This window comes from Pseudopipra pipra, chromosome 18, assembly GCF_036250125.1.
Source record: "Pseudopipra pipra isolate bDixPip1 chromosome 18, bDixPip1.hap1, whole genome shotgun sequence".
In the NCBI taxonomy this organism is placed as follows: Eukaryota; Metazoa; Chordata; class Aves; order Passeriformes; family Pipridae; genus Pseudopipra; species Pseudopipra pipra.
Window position 1 is genome coordinate 11765575 of NC_087566.1, and position 26349 is coordinate 11791923.

At 40.5% G+C, this 26349-nt stretch overlaps 1 protein-coding gene and 1 long non-coding RNA gene across 4 annotated transcripts in view; one reads left to right on the forward strand and one right to left on the reverse strand.

Moving 5' to 3' along the window:
- ADGRD1 (adhesion G protein-coupled receptor D1) overlaps positions 1-26349 on the forward strand; it is a 137949-nt gene that overhangs the window by 101742 nt on the left and 9858 nt on the right. For both annotated transcript variants that reach the window (XM_064675229.1, XM_064675228.1), the window contains 3 exons: positions 3045-3111; positions 4165-4231; positions 10495-10586. In XM_064675229.1, the coding sequence (XP_064531299.1) occupies positions 3045-3111; positions 4165-4231; positions 10495-10586 (226 nt within the window). The remainder of the gene's footprint in view (positions 1-3044; positions 3112-4164; positions 4232-10494; positions 10587-26349) is intronic.
- LOC135424216 (uncharacterized) overlaps positions 1-26349 on the reverse strand; it is a 138159-nt gene that overhangs the window by 27756 nt on the left and 84054 nt on the right. The gene's annotated exons all lie outside the window — the stretch shown is intronic.

Sequence of the window (26349 nt, forward strand, 5' to 3'; positions counted from 1 at the left end):
TAAGAAAATGCATAATTTTTCTGACTGTAATCAGACTTTAAAATGTATAGTCCTTAAACCTAATTCCACTGCAGCGAATTCCATGACATCTCAAGGCCAAATCAGACCCTGAATTACCAAATTAAGAGCAGGACCGTGGGAGGGAGGTCTCACTGCACCATTTTTTTATATTTTAGCTTACCCAGTTGTTATACTGACCTAAGATGATTGTAAGAATTTGAAGACAAGGATGTCTCATCTCATGTTAGTCAAAAGAGACAGTTCATTTATTGGTTCTGTGCTTTCACCTGAAGTGTGAATATGTTTGGCTTTTGCAAACTCATAGTTCCTGGAATAAAGACAACCCTCCTCCTGAATTTAAAAACCCAGGTCCATTATTCTTATCTAAGCAGAAACACTGGGCTGAGTATGTGTTTAAATGTTTGCAAAATCCCTGCTGATGACAAATCAAAACTTGAGGCCACATGAGGAGAGAGGGACAAGGAATTCTCCACTAACCTCCCAACATCTATTGAGGGATCTGAGAGGTGCTATTCCTGTAAAATGAGTTCAGTGGTAATGGGAGAGACAGGACACCAAATGTGCAGAGCTGATGGAAGTTCCCATGTGTTGCCTTTAGTCCCAAGGGTGCTGGAATTAACTCAAAGCCTGCAGTTGCCAGGAATTTAAAAAAGAAAAAAAAAGGCAATTTGAGGAAGGTGATGGTATCCTACCATTAAAACTACCTTGAAATCAACTGGGTGAAAAAAAAACAACCCTTCTTTTTTTGCCTTGATGATTCAGGACAACACACAGAGATTATTGTAGCAAAGCTTTTCCCTCCCACCATTTTTGGGACGCTGATGACAGAGTTTGTGATACTGGAGGTTCTGCTGTGGCACTTTGGCCTTAGCATGTTTTCCTATTTCAGCCCATTTCCTTTCCTTGAGAGACTGTCACAGATTGAAGACTTTGTTCTGAGCTGTCAAAAGACATAAATTTCTTTGTTTGCTGTTAGTTGATACAGTCCCAGACTTCTGCCTAGATATGACATAACACAGCAGAAGAAAATCACAGAAAATGAACTTCTACAATATAAATGGGAGAATATACTTTTTCCCATCAAGCAAAATAGATCTTTTCATCATTGGAAGGAAATATACTTTCACTTGTGTCTAATGCTTCATCTTTCTCAGCAGATGACATATTTAGCCTTTTAGAATTAATGTCCTAGAATTGCTTTAAATTGTCTGCCACAGATTTTCTATAGCCTGCTAGTTTGATTTTAGTTGTTTTTTTTTTCCTGATATAGAAGACAGAGAAACTTTCAAAATACAGCATCCAAGTTTACAGGCATTTTCCATTTTATTTGTCAGTAGTGCCTCAGAAACAAAGAATGGTTTGGGTTGAAAGAGATGTATTATGGGTATAGACTAAACTTCACAACTCCTATGTAATTATTGCTGAAAAAAATTGAGCAAACAGACTTATTTTTGTGCATAATATATAATCCACATGAATTCCTCAATCCAGATAAAATCTTATGATTCCCTTAGGACAAAAATATATTTTTTTTTTCAGTCTTTATGGAGTTAATTGAATAGTTGCTCCTTAAAGGAAAAATACTCTTATTTTACTGTAACAAAACCTTGCTTCTTCCTCCATTGCCATTATCCATTTAGTGTCTTGTTAATGTAATGAAAAGGCAAACAGAGCACTACAGGCTGCAGATCATTTTATTCTCACTGACTTAACAGCTCTTCTAATGCTGGTGACTGCTCTATGTTTCATCTGCATAAGTTTTATTATCTTCCAAAGGAACTCTATTTAATTTTCTTCTTCACTGCCATTTAAAATTGATAAAGAGTCGTGCTAAATCCTTTGAATATCCAGCATTTGACTGGGTGAAAAAAAAAAAAAGATGGGCTAGAAATATAAAGTAGAATTAGTCAGGTACAGGTATTTTTGCTTCAGTGACAAAGTCCCTTCTGTGGGAAGACAACTTGCATCAGCAGACAATATCTGTATTCAATATCTACTCTGCAACCAAAGATGTGCTTGGGAATGTGAACACGTACCTGTGGGACCTTTGGTGCAGGCAACTCACATATCCATGGCATATTGATTATCTGTGCTTAATTGCTCTGGTGAATATAATTATTTCTGATTTTGTTCAACTGTGTGTAGGAATTTTCTTTCTTAAATAGACAAGTGAGACAGTAAACTAAAATCTTACCTTTGATTGGGTCTTACATTTAAGATATTCCTGATTTGGACAAGCACAAGGAAGCAGAATGAAGCTCATGAGACATTAAACTCTATCCTACAGGATGGATTTCAAAGTCTAAGACCTAAACAATGCCTGTAGATGATGCTTCTTAACTACTGAGTGTTTCATTGTATAAATACATATACATATAAATATATAAATATTTATAAATGTGCTTCTAGCTGCAATCATTAAAGACTGAAAATACTTCTTCCAAAAATTATAGGTCTGTCAGTACAGGAAAATTTTATAGAATTTATGAGGATGATAGTAGTGAAATTAAGCAGAAACTGCTTGTCAGAGAATTTTGTAAAACCCTCATGCAGAGAACCTGAAGAATTAAACAGAAAAATTGAAACTTGAGGCTATCATGTCTAATACTCTGTCTGGGACCTGGTTATTAAGTTCTGTAAGATGATAAAAGCTCAACCCTTCACATTTTATTAAATCATACAAGAATTACCAGACAATCACATGGTAGCACTACTTGAGTAGCAAGAGGCAGAAATTACACCAACAAAAACCAGGCTGAAAGAGGACTACGATTGTCAAGGAAATTTGCACTAATTCAGTTTAACTGTTAAACTAGTGCTTTATTGAAAAGCCATTTTGTTTTTCTCTCATCAATTGATTAAAACAAGTTGGATTACACAGCTGCAGGAGGATGTCAAGTTAGACTTAATTTGAAAATGACTCTGAGCTGTTCTGTTCGTACAAAATCTGGCAGAACTTGCTGGGTTTACTGGAAGATGGTGCTTTTGTTCCTAATATTGCCACTGCCTTTGCCTTTCTGCAGGCTGCCCACTGGTGATTTGTGTCATTTCTGCAACAGCATCCCTAGACAGCTATGGAGAAAGTGGCAAGTGAGTACAAAAATGGCCCCACTCCAGGTGCAAAAAGGATGGAAAATCTGACGTGGAGGAAACTCGTAGATGTGTTAACAGGGCTGTGGAGCTGCAAGATCCTCCTGAGGAGCAGGGGAGATAACTTGCAAAAGCATGACTCTTTCTTATTCTTAGACATATTCTGTGATTTTTTTAGACATAGAAGCCTCAGGTTTGCTTTTCACTGCTGAGCTGATGCACAAAAAGCTCCTGAGATGTTTTGCCTGTTTTATCTTTCACTGCAGAGGTACAAGGCCTCCTCAGTGAGCTCCCTGCTCTCCCCCTGCTCAGGGTAATCTCTGATTAAAGATATTTAATCTGCTGAAGAAAACTGCAGTTCTGGAACAGAAACACACTTACTTGGGGGAAAGTGGTTAAAATAATCTGATTTTTCCTTCACATCTCGAGATCTAGAATGGATCATGTCCAACATTTGGAAAATTAGGTTCCTTTCTAATTTAGGAAGAGAGAATTTAACCGAAAGACCAAGGTAGGATTTAATCCTACCATAATGTAAGCAGAAGCTTTGGAGCAAAGATTGTTATTTTGTGTGTGGTACCCTGGTTTATCTCATCAGGGTTGGAAGAAGGGCCCACGAAGCTGAGAGTGTGTTGAGCAGCCCCTTCCCCAACACCAGCCAGGCAAGGCAGGGAAGGCTTCAATTTGTCCCTGGCTGCAGTGACAGTGCTCCAGCACTGAAATCACTGCTTGTGACTGAGGATACAGGAACAACAAAGAGCAAATAAAACATTTCCTTTCTTCCCATCTTTCCACACCTGATGCTGTTTGAAAGTGGGCTGGGGCAGAGCTGTCACTGACTCTTTGCAAGACATAAATGCAGATGAGATCCTGCCTTGGGTTCCCTGAGTGTGAGGGGGGAAAGGAGCTTCTTCCTGGTGCTCTATCACGTCTCTTGCTTTTAAAATTCACCCGTCTTTTTGCACTCTTTTTGAATTGCTCTTTTAGATTAAGAACATTACTAATTAAATGACTGTGTGCTTCATCTGAAATCGTTCTGATTTCTCCCTGCAGCTGCTGGCTTTCACTGGAGAATGGAGCAATCTGGGCTTTTGTGGTGCCTGCAATGTTTGTCATTCTGGTAGGTAAAACCACAGCAGCTGCTGTTTTCTTGTTGCATTTCTGTGTCAGCAGAACTGGCTGAAGGCCTGGGGTCAATCCTTGTGCCAGCCCAGTGAAAGAGCAGCCGTGAATGTTCCAGAACTATTTGGTTCCTCCTCCAGTTTTTTTGCATTGTATTGGTTTATGCATATTAATTCTCACACTGGTAATTTCACTATTGCAAAGATAGGACCTAAAATACTGGAGTAGGCCTGCTGGTGTCATTAATAATTGTGTAGGACCAAGTAATCTTGGGAGTTTCAACAATTCTCAGAAAGAACCCAAAAGAACAGAAAGAACCCCCAAAAGAACAGACTCTGTGGTTTGTGTTCCATATGCACCAGTAAAAGCTGAAAGCCTGATTCCATAATGTCAGAGCGAAAGTATGAAGATGGAATAGACTCACTGATTAGTGAAATCAGGTTGGCTTTAAAGCTCTGCTTAGGTTTAATAGGCATGGACCTTTAAAAAAAAAAAAAGAAACATCCCAGGTTTCATCTCACATAAAACCCCCCAGAAATCCTGCTCACAAGCCAAAGGAAGGAAGGACAAATAAATAAATAAATAAATAAATAATAAATATAACTAGTGTTTACCATTGCATATCTCTGGAACTATTTGACAAACAGAAGATGGCTCCTTGGCTGACCTTTACCATCACAGGGGATTTTGTGCTGTGGGTGAGTGGCCATCCTAACATTTGCCTGGGAGACAGTGAAATCAGCATCTCTTCCAGGCAGCTCAGCCCAGCACCTTCCACCCACCATACAGCCTCTGAAAAACTAGGTTATATAAACATATATTAAAAAAACAATGCAAATGGTTGCCATATTGATGTGACAGAAACTGTCTCATGTTAGCATTTTAATCAAATTATTAATGGCAACACTCGAAAGTCCCTAAACAGTAAGGGCAGAATTTTTTTACCTCAGTGAGAGCATATACATGTAAATAAGAAATGTTGATCACTAGGTTAGAGCTGGCTAAACAGCTGTGGGTTTTGTTCCAACATGGTTTAATTCCTTGTTGACCTGTCCCTTGAACCTTCTGTATGTGAGTTTATATTTGGAGATATGTAGGCATTGATGATTGGAGAGCAATTAAAATAATCTAATATTCATGTGTCTCCTGCCCACATTAGCACTTGCTTTTTGATCATTGTTCAGCATCAGAGGAGGAAATGAGGTGCAGCCAATAACACCAAATCTTTCCAAGCTGCTGTCCAAAGATGGTGTTAACCAAAACACACCAGCTCACCTGAGCAAGCACAGCCTTCAGCAATTTGCATGCAGAGGTGCTTGCCAGTGAAAGTAAGAGTTTAGCTGTCTGGCTCTAACTTATGATATATAACATTTGTGCAGCTCTAATTATATTCTTGTAGGGGTACAAATATTTTCAGAAAGAGAAAGAGTGAGCTCACAAGGTTGATTCACGTAGAGTAATTTGTTAAATAAGTCTAAACCCAGGTCTGCCCAAAATAGCAGCAAGCTGGCTGACAAATTACCCTCTCTGGGCATTGAATATTCCAGCTGAAAAATGTGTTAGTGCCTATAGGGAAATAACAAGGCTAAACAGTATTTTGTGTGCGTGTGTGCCTGTGCTCTTTAAATAACAAATGAGCCACCAGTTGCATGAACTGATGTTTAACTCTGAAAATACTCCTCAAAAAGCAGGTTTTGACTGGTTCCATCCACAGTTTCTCTCTGCCAAGAAAAAGGATTATGCTGTGAGGAAAACAGGGGGGACTGCTCTTTTTAACTCCCACTCCCTAGAGACAAGGCAGACACAGTTCACTTTTGTCCTGCCACAGCCTCACAGGCAACACAGACATCATGGAGCCTTAAAACAGAGTGATGTGTAGGGAGTGTGACTGGGAAAAAGCACTCACACATACTTTTCTAGGCAGTAATTCACAGAACCTCCCAACCCTATATGGATTCCCATACCCAACGTGCTTTTTCTGTGGGTTTTAGTCAAGGGATGTGATGAAGGAAATAGTTCTTTCTATATGTAGGTTTTTTGGCTTCTACCTACATCTTTAAGATCACTCTCCCCCACCCTCCAAACCACAACACATGAGCCTCTATATCATCCTCTTCAGGCAGCTTCACAAAAAAATTCTTGCAATTAGTTTGCAAACCAAACTAAGCTCAGCCAAAATTGGCCTGGGACATGTGGAAAAAAAAAACCCACTTGACAAAGCACCTGAATTTTTGATACAAGACATTAGAACTTCTGGCAGAAGGCTTTGCTTGTTATCAGCCATCTGCTGCCTTGGTGTGTTTTCATAGACATGGCAGAATTAAGGAAATTCTGTGGAAAGCATCTGTGTTCCTGGAGCAGTGGGTGAGCTGCAGGCTGAACAATCCACTGCAGGGGGAGATACTGGGCTGTAGTGACAAGTCCTTTCTGTTGTTTTCCCTGTAAGCAGTCATTTTCCTGGTGTTTTTTTTTACAAGTCTTTCAAGTAAACAGCATTTTTATGGAGCTAAATGAATTTCATTGGCATATTGCTAAGGGTTCTGTGCTGTGGGGACATCAGCTTTGTGACCACTGTCTTCAGATGGGACCCTGTGGAATTTGGGTCCTGGACTGAGATTGCCATCATTGTCTTCAGCTGGTACTTGCCCATGAATGCTCAATATATAAAATAGTATTATCTCCTCCATACCTGTTGATCATAAAAGATTTAGTAAGTTCCTTGTGGTATTTATTCCCACCTTTATTTACCAGTTGTGATGGATAGTGTCTCACTCTGCAGTTAGACTGTGAGTCCAACTCACACTGATTGAAAAGTGACAACTTGTGTCTCTTATTAAGCATCACTTATCATGGGAAAAGGTGGCAGAGTTGAACACATAGTATTTAAAGGCCCTGATACAGTAGGATTCCTCAGTCTCATTGAAATCAAGTACCTACTTAAATGCTGTGGTGGATTAGACCACACCTGCTAAGCTTCTCATTTTTTCTTATTAGCACTCAACTATGAACACTTTTATTCTTTTAAGATTAAATTCCTTCATTATGTTAAAATTAAAGTTCTTCTTACTTAACCAACAGGAAAGCATGCAAGATTTTTTTGAACAAGGGCACAGATTCTATATTAAGGATTAATATTAGGAAAGTGCAGAAGTTGGGCTCCTTTATCTGTTTTCTTCTGTATTTCCTTTCCAACCTCAAAGCTTTTGCTCTGATATTCAGCTCTAACTGGTGTGATACTACATGCACTAACCCAAATTAATTTGCAAAATAATTCAGTATACTCTATTCCATCTGCAGTTGCTCTGGGATAGCTAAAAGTAGCATCAGGCTTTCCAAAATCACTCTCCCAAATTTTAACATCCATCTAACTCAATGGACTGGCTGTGTTTGGAAATGCTGATTGCCCAGGAATGGTTTCTGATGTGCCCCAGAAATGGGCTGCAGTGTTGGTGTGTGACCAATGATGTCATGGTAAGGATCAAATTCACTCACACCATCACAGAGGAAGTTAAACCTCAATTGGAAGAGTCACTTCAACTCCCTGTGCTATTGCCCGAAACTGAAGTGGAGCCCAAAATAGTTTGTGGTTTTAGAGGAAAGCTGGTCAATGGATTTAATTAAGGCAATATGTTGAGTTGCTTTTTTTTTTAGTTCTTCTGTACTGCCAAGCCTTTTCTTGGCTAGCGTGGAACACACCACATCAGAGGGTTTTACACATGGGATTTCTGCCCTGTATTTAAGAAGAAACAAAAACCTCATGTGACTTGGAGGAAATCTAGGTGAAATCCCTGCAAAGCAACCGAAGAGAGGGAAAAGAATTTGTCTCACTGCATCTGGTCTGGCAAAACTTTGACGAGAAAAGCTTTTGAAAGAGGTTCTTTTTGTTCATTTAAGCCTCTCCCTGATCTGACAGTTTTTGGTCAGATGAAGTTGCCACTAGAGCGAGCCAGAGCTCCCTGATGTCAGCGGGACCTTTCCGTGGGCTCTGGTGGGCTTTGGATCAAGGCTCCAGTAATGGGAACTGGCAGCTCCTGCTGACTCTGCAGAGAGCTGTGAGTGCCTGGGGTTGGACAAGATGCCTTGAAAGGAGTCCTGTGAATTAGTGAACAAGCACTAATGTTAGTAGTTATATTTTTTTTAAAGTAGAGTGTGGCCAGTACCTGGAAGCAAAACCATTCTAAGTTCCAGTCTAATTTAAGGCAAAATAACTGCCATTGTCAGGTTATCTGGCCTTTCAGGAAAGGAAGAAGTAGGAACTGTATACAGTGGCCTCATCTAAATATTTATTCTCATAGTTTGAACATTCTAATATAGGTTAAAGAATAACGAGTGTTTCATCAACTAAACATTCTCCTGTTCAAATCATTGGCAAAGTATTTATGTCAGATGCCAAAAAAAAAAAATCACTGGAATAACAACTCAGTGGCTGTATTTTGGTTTCCCATTGTAAGGGGAGTGGAAATAACTCCATGCTTTACTTACTGAAGCATTAACAAAGGCAGGCATTTGTAGCTAATCTGTTTATTTAGGCTGGGTGAGATTACTTTAATTTCTCAAAATACCTAAGCACAAATTTTTAAGTGGTTCAGGAAATTTAAATATAGAATTTCAGGACTTGAGTACCTTTTTCTACATCAGTAGTGAGATCACAATATTCCCTTCTCATCTTTTAAACATATTACCATTGCACCCTGGAAAAGGTATAGTCACACTGACTGCACCAGAGGAGAAGCTCAAGGCCTTTTAAATCCACTTTACACCATCCAAATTACCTAGGAAACGAATTTTATATTTAATTTCTTTTATATGAAAAAATTAAAAATCAGTTATAAATACTGAAGAACTTGTGTGTTAGAAAACCATCTAATTTGTCTAATTTGTCTTGTGCTGTTTTCATAACCAGATCTAAAGGTTCAGGTCCAGTTTGAGTGAGAGTGTGCAAGATTCCAAGTAGAACAGATAAATGGGTTTCTCAAAAATACTCATTACCACCTCAAAGGACTTATAAAAGTTATTTACAAAATATGATTTGGTGGGAATAGGGGAAATGATCCCAAGATCATTGAATTTCACCTCTTATTTCTCTCTGTAAAGCTGATTGAACAACAAGTACTCTTGTTATTGAAAAGCTGTCGGTTCCACAGGGTATTCTTTGGACAGACTCAAAAGCTGTGGCAGAAAGGAATTATCACAGCTATGCTCTGACTTTACAGCAGGTGATGATCTGCCCTTAGAAATCTAAAATTGAAAGAGTGGTCAGAAGATTTGAAAAATACCAAGGAAGTCATTAGCATCAAACTTAAACATTTATAATTCATGCTCTCATCCTCAGAATTAGAATATTTGTGTCGAATAGAGAATGATTATTGAGTTTTAGTGAAGGAACAGCACTTTTTTGAAGTCTTCTCTTTCTTTTTGTTCTGTAGTTGAGGATAGTTTTGCTCTTAACTTGATGCTTTGTAGCTGATGTATAAATTTGGGCAGGAAGGGGGAAATACGTCTTTCACCTTCACATTCTTGACTCTTCTTTATTCTTTAAACCCAAGGTCTTTGCACAGCAAGACAGTCTTTGCCACATTTCCTTTAAGTGATTTCCTTCTTCCTTCACCTGCGACTCCAGCACAAACTTTCTTTTGTTGGACATTTTCAGTGTTAGCCTTTTCAAGATTTCCTACTTTTCTGTTGGGAATTCTTTTCATTTTATTGATGTTTCTGCTGGACCCGACATCAAAGACAGCAGGGCCTTTGAAGACCAGAGTTCAGGCTTAACATATTTTTCTCATCGCTGTTTTAAAATAGTCTTGGGCTTCAATTGGGAGCAGACTTTGGTAAGAAAAGGGAGTTGTACACCCTGGAGTCTGTGCACAGGCAGGCCCAAAACCAAAGGGAATGCAGACACGTGCCCTGGCTGGTGAAGTTCTTGTCTGGTTTGTCAGCTGGCAGAAGGCTGTTAAGGTATTGATTTGTACAGCAGGGATCCCGAGCATTCCTTTGGCTGTGAAGCAATGTATCAATCCCAACTTTTCCCAAGGACTGCTGGAGGAAAGAGAACACAAGCAAGAACTACCCACTGTGGGCGGAAAGAAATCACTGACAAGGGGCAAACTATAACAGTCCAACACTGAAAACATTTTTTGGCTAATAAATACCAAATTTCTGTTTTCTGCTGTATTTTTACAATCCCCTCCTCGGGCAGCCTGCACCTCTGACACGGTCAGAACTTGCTTTCCTTACCAAGTCTTGTTCCTTCATCTTCTCCAGGTCAATATTGGCATTCTCATTGCTGTCACAAGAGTCATCTCCAGAATCAGTGCAGACAACTATAAGGTCCATGGAGATGCTAATGCCTTCAAGTAAGTTTTTCTCATTCAAATTATACTGTAACAACGTCACTCAAGCAATGTTAAATCGTGGACTTGCTTCCAGAACATTGACATCATTCCTCTTCAGTAAAAAACAAATAATGTGAAAGGTATCTTACCATTCTCTTGAATGCAGCCAGTTAACCTACATTTTATTAAAGCTAAATGCTGCACAGGATGAAACCTGTGGCTCAGCAGGAGCTAAAGTGTTTTCTTGCTTATTACAGTCGCCAGCATTTGCTGATTCATGATTTTCCCTTTTATTAATGGAGACTTTCCTCTTCCTGCTGTATTCAAAGCTAAATCCCACACAGCATCATTAATCTGTGCTGGGCTATTGGAACTATTCTGCTCCTTCAGAGGATGGACCTTGTTTCTAAGCCCAGTTCAGCATAATATTTAGGCATATGCTTATCTTTAAGACTCTCTTGATACTGCAAAGCACAGAGACTTATGCTGGATTTAAATGTGTGCTTAAATCCAAGCAGGTCTTTATATCACAGTGCCTTGAGCCTCTGGGGATGGTGGCCTCTGAGAGTGAATCATCTTTAAAATAGTATCAGCAAGTCTGGAGGGGAAATGTAAGGCAGGCACAAAGCTACTGCTGAATACACAAGGACAAATTCTGATTTCTAAAATATATAAGATTACATATGGCTAGCTAAGAAGATAATTTAATATACTGAGGTTAAATTAAGATGCTGAATATTCCATTTTCTATCTCCTAAAGATGCTTTGGTCCAAATATAGAAAGGACACTGTATATAACTAAAGGAATAGAGAACTTACATAGAAGAAAAATGTGATGATGGTTTGTGTTTAATGTTTCTGAGACACAGGCTATTGTACAATAGGGATTTGGTGCCACTATTCTGAAATGGTATCATAAAGAATAATTTTTATGCTTGGATTACTTATGTAATTTTGAAAGTGTCATTAAGTTTTAAATATTGGTGACAGTTCCCTAATCGAAGTTAGTTTAGTCATTGTACACTTATCCAACAGGAAGAGAAAAACAGTAAATAATCTATACGAAAATCTATAAGATAATTACATTGGATTGAAAAGAAAAAATTGGGAATCAAAATGACTGTTTCGGGTTTGGCTGAGTCCCTGTGACCTTCAGAAGTACAAAGGAAACATAGAACCTTAGGAAGCAAATAACTCTATATTGTCAATGCCAATTTCTCTGCATTATTAGAGGTATGAAGACAAAGAAACAACTCTATAAGTAGAGGAGAAGCTACACAGATTGCTCTGTGTACTTAGATATTTTACTTGGATTACAAGGAATATCTTCAATACACACTGTACCCTGCAGACTAATATATATTAATTTTTTCAAAGAAAACTATGTGTGTGCACATAAGTAAATCCATGGATGAATGATTGGTCTAGGAATAAGATGTAATCCCTTCAATGAGGAGTATATGTCCAATATTATCAGCAGTAGATTTGGAATGGTGTAGCTCTGTACTGAAAATGTGACTTCTCCAGATACTCTGGCTCAGAGATTCTCTTTGTGTCAAGAAGTTTTTACATTACACTTTTAGGATTTGACCTGACAAAAGTGATGGCGGGGGAGAAAAATGATAATCAATGGAACAATACAGCTGGAAACATTAAATTGTTAAATTATTAAGGGGAAATCTGCTCCGATAGAACATCTTTCCTCACAGAACTCAATAAAGACAATAAAGTATAATAGAAGGTAAACAGAACATACAGAATAGCTCTTCTTCTGTGGGTATCATTACAGAAATGAGTCTTCAAAAGAAGTTTTAAATGAGGAGGGCATAAATATCTGTTCAAATCAGATCCTGGAGAGTATTTATACTCTGATTGACACAGCAGTGAGGCATGATGAATTAGAGTTTCATGTACAGGGGATGTCACGGAGAAAGTAACTGCTCTGTTGGAAAAAAAGATAATTATAAGGCCTTTGTAACACTGAGTTTCATTCTCTTGTCATCAGTATTCCTTATACAGGTGAAGAGGTTTATGTGTGTGATGTGAAATCATTCTGCCCATGTTATCATTTCCCCCCCAAAAAGAAGGGAACAAAACAAAAGAAGGTTCTGCTCTGACAGCAGAATGACAAGGGAAGGGTTTTTCGTAGTGAAAAAACCCCGTGGCTCGGAGCACTGAAGGATGCAGGGTGCTGATTGCAGGTTGTTAACGCCCGAGAGTGGATAAGCACAGCAAAACGAAACAGTGACAGAACACAGAGAAATCAGACAAACATAATAAGCTTTGTAGTTTCTGTCAGGTCGCTGCCAGCGAGGACTGCGAGGTAGTTTTTGAATGAACAAGTTCAGTTGGCTTAGGGAGGAATCACCGAAGGCTGCAAAGCACTTTGTGTAATGTGAGCCTTAAATAAAGGGCCTGCGGGGCATCCCTGTGAGTGCTGCAGTTCATTGAGATGAGCCACGGGTAGAGCTGCAGTGTGTTAGGAGGAGTTTATCAACCCCTTCTCACAAACACGGAGCTGAATCCAAATGGCACGACGTGGCTCTGGCGAGACAGGAAAGCACTTTGTCACCACGTCGCAGTTGTTCGCGGCGTTCGAGTGGGACATGAGGCAGAAGTGGTTCCTTCAGGGCTGTGTTTGTGGTCTCAGAGACAGAAAATGAGAAATGCAGTGCCAGGAGCTGTGGAAGGGAAAACTGCTCAATCCAATAAACTCGTGAGAGGGAAAAGGGGGGGTTTCAGTGCTGTCTTTTCAGGCTGGAATGAAATTTAAGTGGAAAGCGCAGAGAGAAACAGTAAGTTGTTGTCTGCAACAGTTTGAATGACAGCAGTTAAACAGCAGGGTTAGACATTTAGGAGTGATAATGAACTGGAAGGCCTGGCAAACTGGCTGAGGAATGCCCAAAGTGCCTGTGGCAGGAGCATCAGGGAGGTGCCAGTGCCACCTTGCCTTTCCTTGGTGACTCAGGCCAACACATCTGCCCAGAAGCACCTGACTGAGGGGCCTCACACTTGAGATGTTGCTGCCCTCAAACCTGAGCAGCTGCTGTAGTCTGAAAGTCCCAGCCTAGAGGTTTTACAGGACAGGCTCACCTCTTGCCAGGCTCTACTGCCAAAGGAAAGGTTTAATCATGCTGACAAAGATTGGCTTCCACTGCTGCTGGCAGCCTGAGTGGGACAGGACCTCACCTGGCTTCATCTCCCCTAAACTCCAGAGCTCAGTACAGCTGACACCACCTCCACTGGGACTCCTGAGCTGTGGAGAAATGGCTGCTGACACCAAGCAGTTCAACTTGTCTGTTTAGTGTTTGTCTCACTGGCCTTAAATGTTCTGATTTCTCCCCAAGGGCTGAGGGAAGCCCAGACTGACTGGTTTGTACTCCCAAAGCACCTCTGCAGGTCTCAAGCCAGGAGTGATAACTCACACCTCCAAGGCCATCATCAGCCCATAACTGAGCAGAGATTACCTCAGGAAACCGTCAGAGCAAAGATGCACTTTGAGTCATCATGATATCAGTTAGAATGGGTATTTATTGCTAGAGAAGTGCTGGGCCTGGAGCATATTTAGTTTCCTGAAAGATTAAGTTACTTGGCAACACAAGTGGATATTACCAACAAGGCTTGTTTCTCTTGGCAACAGACAGCAATAAACTGATGTAATTATTTAGAGTAATTGTTCCTGATTTTCCATATGGCAACAGGTCCTCTCAAGTGCTGACTCAAACGTGACTGCAGAATATGCATCAGGGTGAGCCAGTGCTCCACTCTGAAGGCAGCACCTGTCAAACTTCATGTTTAAAAGCCAAAACAGAAAAGGAAGTGGTGAACAAAATTCCATTTTCTTTTTTTTGGCCGTAGAACTAATCTATTATTCATATTCCCCATTCACATTTCTCACAGAACGAAGTGCAGTACGTTATTGGCTGGTTGACCTCTTCAAGTTCAGATGTTGCTTGTCACAGTGGAGGCATCAAAAGCATCTTGTTGAACATTTTGTTTTAGTTCCAGACCTACTCGTGTGGTCATTTGTTTGTTTAATGTAAATAATAATAGTGCCCCCAAAACAAAGTATAGGATAAACTGAAGGAGCAGCATAAAAGAGCAAGTTTTTGTGATACTTAAACTGCAAAATACCTAGTAATTTAGGGCAAAATGAATATAATTAATCAGTATATGATCAGAGACGTTAATTAATGCATAATAGAATACTGTGAAAGTCTCAACAGTAAGTACTTGGTTGTTGTAGTAATTTTTGTATGTGTGTAAAAATAGCCACTTTTTAGTTCTTTAATTCAGCAAGAGCAGTTTGCTGGTAAGAGCTGAGCAAAGAATTATCAGCTCCTATTTATTAGTTGAATTTACTTAAGAACATGCTTTTTGTTTTGTTTTTGAAGCGTGTCGAACAAATATATAGAACAGGAACTTTTCACTTAGTTGTGATTGATTGTCCTTGAACCTTTTATTAGAAGATTAGCTATTGACTCTCAGCAAAATAATTTCGAGCAGTAATTCAAATGTGTCTTTATGAGAACGTTTTGCATCCAGGGAACAGATTTTCTGCCAAAAAGCTAATTTGAATGTTTTAGTTCGTAGGATGCTGAATCTAATACCTTGAAACATTTAAATGCATACATACAGCATTTGTTTGAATTATCCCTTCTTTTTTTAGGGAAATAACTAATCATATGTTTGAGTTTAAGCACATGAGTAGCCTCTGTAAGCTTAATGCAATTAAAGCAGCTTAGTTTAATGGAATTGCTCATGTGCTTGAAAAGGCACATGATTACATTTCTGAGTTATGGACCATTTGAACTCTTTTTCTTACTTATTTCTGCTGCATCCAAAGACTTAACTCTAACAGTGCATTCATTATCTCTTATTAAGACCTAAAGAGTTTTTTTCCTTGCTGCTCTACCCCCTCAAACTCTCACTCCTGTGTTTGTTTGCAAAGGTACTCCTCTGTTACAGTGAGAAAAAAACCTAATGTGACAGTGTGCTGGAAATGTGCACATTTTGTTCCCCTTGGGAAGAACACTTCCCTGATTATGCCTATCACAGGTAATTATTTGACTACCTGAGTTGCCTGGCTCCTGGGTTACAAGGGTTAAAATATCTTAGTTTTGCACTAAGACTAATATTAATGATAATAGAGGAAGAAATCCAAAGCACATCTCTTTTGCAGGAAGTAGTTTTAATCTACTCAGCCATACCCCTGTGATTTCCCAGCCAGTTCACTTCTGCATTGCGTTGTCCAGAAGAGACAGTTTAATTAACTTTTCTTGAGTAAACTGTCAAGTCCAACTCTTATTGAATACTTTCTCACTGCTTGCTCTGAAATGGTCCAACGAGTTGGAAAAAATCTCTGTCTTTTTTGTGAAGTGTACACTTCAGCACCCGGTGAACCAGAAGTGATAGCTATCATAATCATCCATGGAGAAAGCAATTACGGCAAAATTAGAGATATTTCTTAGCCTTTAACCCCATTCTTTCTTTCATTTTTGCGTATTTTCTCCGTCCCTCAAAGCTCCACTCAGTAAAACAGTTCTCCATTGGAAAAATACTTCTTCTGTTTAGTTAAATTAAGGACTGAACATTGGAACAAATGGCAGTAGCTTCAATGCATGGGAGGAAAACAGGACTTCAAGGAAAGCTCAGGAGGCAGGCGAGTAAGTCATGGAAGCTGCTGTGTTCTGCATGTTTCCACATATCACAACCCCCTTTGCACAAAACTGAAAATGGAACATGTAGGTTTGATGCAAATCCATTCCTTACTTTGGCTATTTGGGAAAACAAAACAAAATAAAAAAGCTGTAAAGAAAGCACAAGTCCCATGAGGAGAGACTGAGGGAGCTGGGGCTGTTCAGCCTGGAGAAGAGGAGGCTCAGGGGAGACCTCCTCACTCTCTACAACTCCCTGAAAGGAGGGGGGAGCCAGGGGGGGGGTTGGTCTCTTTTCCCAGGCAACTCTCAGCAAGACAAGAGGGCTGGGTCTTCAGCTGTACCAGGGGAGGTTTAGGTGGGATATTAGGAAGAATTTCTTTTCAGAGAGGGTGCTCAGCCATTGGAATGGGCTGCCCAGGGAAGTGGTGGATTCTCCATCCCTGGAGGTTTTTAAGAAGAGACTGGATGTGGCATCAGTACCATGGGCTGGCAACCTCAGCGGTAGTGGATCAAGGGTTGGACTTGATGATCTTGGAGGCCCCTTCCAACTCAGGTGATTTTATGATTCTATGATTCTATGATTCTATGATTCTGATTCTATGATTCTATGGAAGTATTTCCCTTTGCCAGGTGCGAATCCCAGAGGGTTGTTCCCCTCCAGGTCTTGGTGCTGCAGACACCTGCACGGTTTAACCGTGTAATTGGCCGTTCCAAAGCACTTTGCAAAGCCATCTATTACCTCCCCTCAGCACACCCACCTCACTGTGGCAAATTGCTCATCCGTTTAATCACTGATCCCTTCTGTGCCACGGCTCTGCATCGATATTTTACTTTGTTTGTAAACACACCAGTCACCTCCTGCCTCGGATACCGGCGCTGGCAGTTGGTGCTGATATCTTTGGTGCTTCGACATCAGCCATTTCTTCTGCAGGATATTGTGTATTTGTTGTGTTTTGCTCCTGCAATACCATCCCTGTTTCGTGTCATTTGGTGTCCAACGACTCCTCGTTCTAAGGATTATTCCCAGCTGTTCATTTTCACAGAATGTTCTTGTCAATCACAGCTCTTGCTTGAAGCTCAGGAGAGCTCTCCTGCCAAAGGAGATACTGTAATCTCCCTCCACAACTAAATTCCTCCCCTTTGTGATGCCATTAGAGAATTTTTCCTTTTTTTTTTTTTTTTTCCTCCTTCTACAAGGGGTGAGAAGCAAGTTACAATCTGCAAACTCTTCTGAAAGTCTGCAGGGAATCAAAATCTGTAGCACTAGAAAATCCTTTCTGTGCCTTTCTGGGTGGCAGATGCTTGCAGGGCAACCCCGAGAGGCACGAAGCACCTGCTTTTGTGTGCTCTGCTGAAAAAGAAAAGAATTTTTTCCCTTTGCTGAAGGAGAGCCATCCATTAGACAGAGCAGTGTGACAAGCCAAATCTGCTTCCAGATATTCCTTTTCTTGACAATTCCTCCCTGTGTGTGAGGAATCGTGTTCATTGAACACCCCTTCAAACAGCATGAGGGATGTACCTCACAGACACTGTTGGAAGGGGGGGAGTTGACTGATAATAAAGGAAATAATTAAAACGAAAGTATTAAGCAGTGACAATTAGTGAGCTGAAGTGCTACTGCCAATGATAATGTTTTCAACCTAATTAAATTTTTGGCTCATTGAATATGACAAATACAAATGCAATTTGGGTATCTCCTTATTAGACTCAGAGTTTTAGACTGGAAATAACATGGGTTTGAATGTTGCCAATGAGGGCATTAATGAGGAAGTGCTAATCTTTTAGGGATCATAATGACAGTAATGGTAGTGGTTTCTTTACTGCAGATGCTCAGAGTCTCAGCACTGGAGAAAGGCTCCAGGCCATGTTGTGATTGTTCAGGCGCATTTCAGGCACATTTTGGGAGGAGTATTAAAAGATTAAAAGTATGTAAAGCATAGCTGTAGAGAGGAGGCTACTCTGCAAAACCAGAGAAACAGGGACAAATAGTAACAGGCTTAAACTGATGGAAAAATCAAATATCTTTAAGCTTCCTGTAGTGGGAGGGGACTTGCAAAGTAAGGGAGCTGATCACCTGGAGAGCTGCTGAGCTGCTGCCTTTGAAGAGCTCTCAGAATTGGTTGTGCAGCTGCCTGTCAGGGCTAATTCTGGTACCAGGAGCGACAACAGACCCCTTCTGATGGCTGAGCTGGATGAGATGACACTGTGAGCCTTTCCACAGCTTATTTTTACCTTGGTTGTCTCCTTCTGAGACAAAATCATCCTTTGTGGGAATAGTTTTCTGTCTGTCATTACTCCTTAAGCAGGATTTGCTGCTCCAGGGCCTGTTGATTTTGGCTCCAAAGAAAACAAGCAGCTCTGATACTCACGTGCCTGTTTCTTTCTGTGTTAGGAAGGGTAGTAAGAAAAAACACATAGGTACAAAGTATATTTGGAAAACTTGATAGTTAAGAGGTGCTGGATCTGCTGAGTATAAAGATATAATAATTTTTATTAGAGATGCTTAGGCATGTTTATTTTCACATCTGAATGTCAGGATGGACTAAGGTTTATTAAAACTTGGTTATTAAATCCCTGTGATGGAACTTTGCTGTGAAAGCAACGGAGTCAGTGATGGGAGTGAAGGGTGTGAGAGAAGGGGCCATCCCAAGCCACCCTTCAGCTGTTTATCATCTTGTCTAGATGGGAATGTCTAGAAGCCTCTGTTGTAATTATTGATCTGTGGTTGAATCAATTCCTTGATTCCAACCTATCAGTCCCTGCTGGATTCCAAGAGCAGTCTCTGCAGGTATAATCTGTTCCCTGCAGGAGCTGAGGGAACACTGTGTTCAGATGGGGCCTTCTTAAGGCAAATCAGAATTTATACAGCATTTAATGAGGAAAAAACTCTCTGCTGGCCCCATGCCTAAGGTTGGATCACTCCTGATGAGTATTTTGCTGCATACAAGGTGCCAGCTAGAGAGGAGTTGGGTCAAGGGTGTTGTTAACTGTGTGATATTGAGACATCTGAAAACAGAGCAGGTGTGGTGTCACCCCAGTGTCCTCTTCCCTGCTGCCAGAGCTGTCTAAGGAATAGCTTGTCTTCTTTATCTTAGAATTATAACAGGAGAAACTTTCAGGTTTTGAAAATCTACAGCTTTGAAGTTCACATTAATTTGTTTTTTCTAAAAAAATGTCCTAGTTGTATTTAGTTTCCAGTTTTTTAATATCTGATTTGAAGCCTTGAAAATGCCTGGAGTGGGAGGAGGATGGTGCTCTGAGTCACAGCTTCATGCCTGGTACCAGAGTAACAATTAAATGCTGATCCTCCGTCACAAAATGGTACAATTCCCTGTGAACAGCAATAACTTCAAGGCCTTGCTAGAACTGCTTCATTTACATCCTCGGTCCAATTTATAACCCTGGAATTCTGTGTCAGCTTTATGCAGAATAATAAGAACAAATATCATAGTTATGGCACTGCAGCAGGTAAATGCTGATTTAAGCATGCACCTTGTGCAGAGCCCTGGGCAACTTGTAAATCACTGCCCAGGCTGGCACAGCTCTTAGCTAAGTGTGGTTTATATATGTTCCCTATAATGGCCTCTCAAAATAAAATTAAATAAATGAAAAATACAGGTAATTACAATAAAGAAAAAGTCCTATCTTAGAATCAAAATTACTTTAAAACTTTCAGGTACTCTCTCCAGGTCAGTAATAGAATGCCATTAAAGATAGATATGCTACAGGTGTTTTGGAAATAGAAATGGGACATTATGCTCAATTCTTTTCAACTGAAAAAGATGTGAGGCAGAAACATATTTTAGTGAAAGAAACTGAATAAAAAGCACTTTTCTTTTGGAGCAATACTAGAAATAATGAAAAAGTTAAGTGAGATGATAACTGAAAGCACAAGAACATGAGGAATCGTGAGATTTTGGAAGTGAGTTGCTGTAACCACCCCAAGAAGGGCCATGTTCTTTAACTCTGCATGGTTTCTTATCCCAAATAAGTCTCCTGTAGCTTCTCCAGTTGCCCTCCCAAGTTAGCTGCCTTTTAATAATGCCATTTAATAATGATATTAAAAACCAGGGAATATATGAATACAGTAGCAGAGCAATGCAGCTCTGGGTGTCCTCATGTGAGTAGATGTAGTAATGATTCAGATCACTTGGTCAAAATGTGAGCAGCAATGAGACAGATGTGATAAATATGTGTGGAGCTGCATAAAGAAGCATTTCAGGAGTTATTTGTCTGAGCCCACAGTCCAGAATAAGAGAATCAGCAAACCCTCAGCTCAGAAATGAAAATAAATCAATATCTGACCACAGAGTCTATTTTTCATGTTCATGGTGTATATGGAACCCAACCTTCCCCAATGCAGCAACATCTTAGTAAAGCAAAGGGCTTGAGATGGTTCCAAAAAGCCATGGAGGCAGAGGACCAGTTCAGAGGCAGGGTGATTAAAGTGAACATCTCCCACTCATTAATGAAAGCAGCAGGATAGTGTTTGCAGTCACCCTGTGGAAGTAGATTCTTAAGAGTTTTGCTTTGCACATCTTTTTTTCTCAAGAACTTAAAGAAAAAGATTTCTTTTCCAACATCCAAGCAGAACATGAAGGACTCTAGAGTTTGCCTCAGCCAATGCACTTTTCACTTTTCTGTTCTTCCCAAACTGATTTCCTTTCTTGCACCAATCCTGATCTGCAAAGGGACCTCTCCTTGGGAATAATGAGGATACTTACACATAATGTGCCTTAAGCATCAACTGTGGCATTAATTTTGATAAACACTATAAAGCCACGTGTTGCCTGCCTTCTTTAACACCAGTTTGATGAGAAACCAAGTTCCTCACGTTGCACCATGGCACAGAGCTGGATGTTTTTGTGCAGTCTGAGTTGTCCTCCCAAGCAGCAGCTGCTGGCAGAACCCAGGGCAGTGAGTGTAGCTGTGCTCCAGCAATCCTCACAATCCTTTTTTTTCTCCCCCCATTTGTACATTTGAGACGGACGATCAAGCAAGGACGTGGCTGTTTCTCTGCCACTGCTGCAGTCAGAGCTCGTGTGAACCATCACACAGAAAATTGCTTTTCTTTCTCAGTTCATGGGCCCGACCTTGACAGCTTTGCCGTTCGCTGGGGCCGTTGCCATGGAAATGGGAGACCGATCGTTCTGTTGATATTGTTGCATAATTAAGGGTCACTGAGGCTGTTCAGGTCAAGGGATCATTTTCAGAATTCAGCTCCTCGGAGGGGGGAGAACGTTACTCCACAGAAATTTTGTGCATGATTTGATGTGATTGTTACTTTGTCATCCTAAATTAAACCACGGGCCCCACTGACTTCAAGCTAAAAGCCAGAAATATTTGCCAAATCTACAGATTCCTACAGGAGGCTGCTTTTTTTCTGGGTGTTCCCAGGCTACACAACTACCAAGCTGTGGATTTCATTGCCACTTGTCTGCTAAAAATTTCCAAGTGGTTGTGTAATTGCCTCTGACCATTTTGAAATGTGTATAGAACACAATCACTTGTACTGGGAAGGGCTCTGGTGATGGATATTTAAGTCTCTGCAGGGTGTAACGAGCTCAGAAGGTTTTTCTCTTAAAAACCTTGACATTTCTACAAGAACAGTTTAAGAAAGGACAAATTGCAGCCTGTCCCATTTTTGATAGGCCATGTTTTCTAGTTTATCAATAATTTTAATTGGTTGCCTCCAGTCTTTCCAAAGGATCAAACTTTTGAAAACCCAAACCCCGACTTGATGCTCCAGCACAAACATCATCAGCACAGAGCACAAAGTGGGGGCTACTTCATATTTTTAGCATATGATGTTCCTGGTTTGACATCCCAGAGTAAGGAAAAAAAAATCATAATGGCTTTCCATCACTGACTGCAGCTTTATAAGTCTTAAAAAACAGGTCTATAAACTGTGTTTCATTATAATTATAAATAATTAAACAAAGATGGCTCCATATTGACACCTAATCCTGTGCTTTGGACAACTCTTGAGATGTTTAGGGAAAAAAGGCCCCATCCACATTAGCCTTCTGGTTTGGAGAGCCACTATAGATGTTCATTGTCACACTGTTCTTTATTTTTGCCATACTTTAGTTTTGCACAGAGATTTTTGAAAGGTCTGTCTGCCTCTAGTTTCTGGCTCTTTGAGCAGGTCTGTGCTTTTAACACACCCTTTCTTTTTCCCTGTGTGTCCTTTCTGAACAATCTGTGCCCTTTCATATCAGTATTCCAGTCATGTGAATGCTTCCTCCAAATCTCCTGTTATGTAAGGAAAAGTGAACACTCTGAGGTCCTTTTCATAACTTCTGTAATTTGACAATCCCTCTTTTTTAGCACTGGGTCTGTCATCTTAGTTTACTGCCAGGAAAACAGAAATTTTCCCCATATGATACAATAACTATAAAAAAGATTGAGATGGCTGTAAATAGAGCAATAAGACTAATTTTCATTATACTGTTTCAAGAAGACTTGCAGAGATTTAGCCAATTAAAAATAGTAAGAGTTGGGCTGATGCAGATTCATGGCTCACACTGACAACATACCTAGGGACAGAAAGCTGTCATGAGATGGAAGAAGTCCTGCACTGGGAGCTTGGAAAATGAAGGAAACAATGGAGATTGTAGTGGAAGAAGTAATTAGGTGTAAATGTTGGAGGAAAAACATAGGTGACATCTTACCTTCTCCACCTGGCACCCACAGGCCCTTTCAGACACTTCCATTGCCTCGTCCTTGAGAGAAAAAGGTAAAGAGTTTTCTGGGAATAAACTGTCACAACAAATTCCTTCTCCTGGGCTCAGTCCAGTGCAGATCTGGGCACAATGTCCCTGTTAGAAGAAGGGGGAAGTCTGAGGGATCAGACTTGTTCTCACACATGCAGAGCGTCCAGAGCACCACTGCCTGTGAATTTATTATAAATGGTCGTACACAGAAGGGTTGGGATTGTTCTCAACACACCTGCAGTGACTGTCTGACTGCAGATATTTGTGCTGCATGCTCCTTTAGCAGTTGCTATGGAAAAGGGAAAACGTTCTCTTACACTGGGGCCCTTCCTGAGGTTCAAGTGATGCTTCAGGAGAAGCAGAGCATGAGAGGAAGCGCAGAGACACCCATTGTTTTGATGATTGAAGAGCAAATATGCAACAAGACTATTCATTAGCAGCTGGTCCCAGTCACCTTTTAAAAATGGTGACTTCACCAAGAACAGAGAAGCTTTTGGGTGTCTCTTGGGAATAAGTTTGTGTAGAGCTGGGTATGCTGTGGCACAAAGCTGCTCAGTGCAGGTCTCCTCATCCAAACCCAGTTATTGACACTTCTTGGCTGCATGTGGGACATCTTTCCACTGTGATAATAGGTTCTTATTTTCTTTGATGACTCAATGGCAAAGTTCAGTGGAAAATTAGCTCTTACATTGGGCTTGGGGATGGAGAAGCAGAGAATGCTGTCTCAGCAGCAGTGCAGTGAGAGAATTAGCAACAAAAATGGTTGGAGAAAGGAACTGTAGAAAAATAATGGAAAAACCCCACTGCAAATTCAGTTCCTCTAGGGAAATCGTAAACACTGAAAATTCGGCTTGCAAGGACATTATATTTTAATTCTTTATGTTTTTTTAATAGCTTACATTAAAGACAAGGAGAAGAACATGTTTTGGTTCAGTGCTTATTGCTTTTTTTTTGGGGGGAAGTATACTTTTTTCTTTTGCAGTTTTAGAATCCAGAAGCAATGGAGGTGATAAGGGACTTGACCTCTGGGAGGCCTTAGCAAGGCATGGATTCCTAAATCCCTGGTTAGGTGCTTAAGTCAAAAGTCAGCACTGCCAGTCACTGGAATTGCCTTCTCAGTATTAAAATTCTTAAAGTAGCTCCATTTCTGGTCATGGGCTTAATTTTTTCAGGCTTGATGGGGATTTGAAATGAGACTTGAATTTCAGTCCCCGCTCTACTGAATATTTAATATAAATTCAGAAATATTAATAAAGCAAGGATTAGGTAGGACTCTCCTCTCTGAGGGAGTGCCTGGTGACTAATCTGTGGAGTTCAGATATATTATATATTAACTATTTAATATAAGTGGAACAGGTTAAATAGGCGAGAATGAGCACCAAGCAGGGAGTCAAAATGCTTTTCTGGAAGGAAGGACACTGCACTCCCTTGGACAGAAGAGTGATTTGAGCCCAGACTCCAATATTCTGGGCAAATGCTGCACCTACCAAAGGCAGTTTTAAATTTTTGGGAAGGCCTGTGAGAGATGACACTACTTTGGCTACATCTTCCTCACTGTGAGGGTCTGTGGTTGAGAGTGTACAGAAAAGGAGTAACGCCACCCCCCTTTCCACTCATGTGATAAAAATCAATCTGATTTAGTTGCTGTTGCAGCCTAAATTGCTTTTTTTGTAGCTACAATACTTTTGATTATCAAGGTCTTCCTGGGTTATAAATGGCACTCATGAGAAAGCAATGATCTGAAGTGACTGTGAATTTATAGTTCTTATTCAGTTTCACAGCATTATTTTGAAAGTGCAAATAACATTTGGGAAAATGGGAAATGGCCTCTGCAATTACCAGTAGCTTTGTCTTCTTTTTTTTATTATTGTTTTTTTAATTTACAGCTGAGCCTAGAAATCACCCAAGATTAGGCAAGGAAATGTGCATGTGCTAATTAAAAGCCATTCCTTGTGCCATCAGCCTTATTGTCCATACAACCAAGACAAAGTGTAGGAGGAGAAGGAGGTACAGCTATATTTGCAGGAGTTCATGAGCTTGGTGTCAGGAGCAGAAGTAAAATCCATGCCTGTCCTTCCTAAGATGAGAGCTCTACCCACTAGATCAAGATGTCTGGCAGAGTTCAGAGATTAATTTCTTTTAATGAAACGCCCCCACACCTTCTCTGATGTCACTTGGTGCAGTGTGGGGAGCAAATTGGTTGCTAAGTTCAAAATGGGCCTGAGGGATTTGACTCTGAGCCCGAGCTTTGGCTGCTCTGCTGAGCAGCTCACACCACCCTCAGTGCATTACTCTGCCAAGACTCCATTTTTCTCTTGAGGAGCACAAGAGAGCTCATTCCTCTAAATTCCTGATGGTATCAGTGGCCGTGGATCAGCCCCGTGTTTTTATTGCTATTTAAATCCCTAAAAAATAGGAGGTGTTACCAATATCCTTCCATCTGTCTGTTTGACATTGGTGACAACTCACCACCTAAACCTTCTTGGTGTTGGTTTTGCTCCTTGGAGCAATGAAAGGAGCTCAAGGGAGCAAAGTGAGCAGCAGCACAGGGTGCTCTCATGGTCAGAGACCTGCTGTTCCTCTGACAAGGTGTGTGCTGAACTTGCATGAAAAACATTTCCATTCCCAGGCAGAATTGCTGCCTGTGGCTTCCCAGCAGCTCTCCAGCTTCCAGCTTAGAAAGGGGTGAGTGCTGCTCGTAACAAATGGGAAACCCAAGCTAAATTCCATTTTTCCAGGCATTAGTCCGAAATGTTATTTACTGGTCTGGGGATTTATTTATTTTATACAAAGCACAAAGGATGTTGCTGGAAGTGACTTGTGAGGAGTTCAAGAAACAAGAGAGAAACTTCAGTTAAAAGACTTATTTGTCAAGTTATCAATTTTGGTGAATTGTGGTGAAGGATTTCTGCCTTTTTTTTTTAGACAGCATTTCCTCCAATGATTACATAATCTTGGCTTATGGGTCTGAATTTAGTTCTTACTTCAACAGGCATCAGGGTTGAAAAGTGGATGTCAGAAGTCTTAAAAGGATTAGTGCTCCACACAGAACCAATAAAATTGATTTGTGAATTAGGGGGCCCCCTTTACAGAAGTAATAAAGTTTTCTTTCTGCGAGGAGTGAAATTTCCTTCTTGTAAGCTGTCAGTGGAGTCATTCTGCCTCGGTGTGAGGTATCGACAGAGTGCTCAGGGCAACAGCAGAAAAGGGCAGAGATTAACTAAGGGGAAGGGAGCAATCACAATTGAGCAGAGCTGTTCCACACCAATTGCAAATACAATAAACCTGGAAGGCCCGGCTGTGCTCTTGGAAAAACGTCCCTGGTAACTTTAGTAACAGTGCAACGATTTTATATGATTTTGGTAATGAAAACACATCTCGGAGGGGCTGAAACCTGCACTTCTCTCA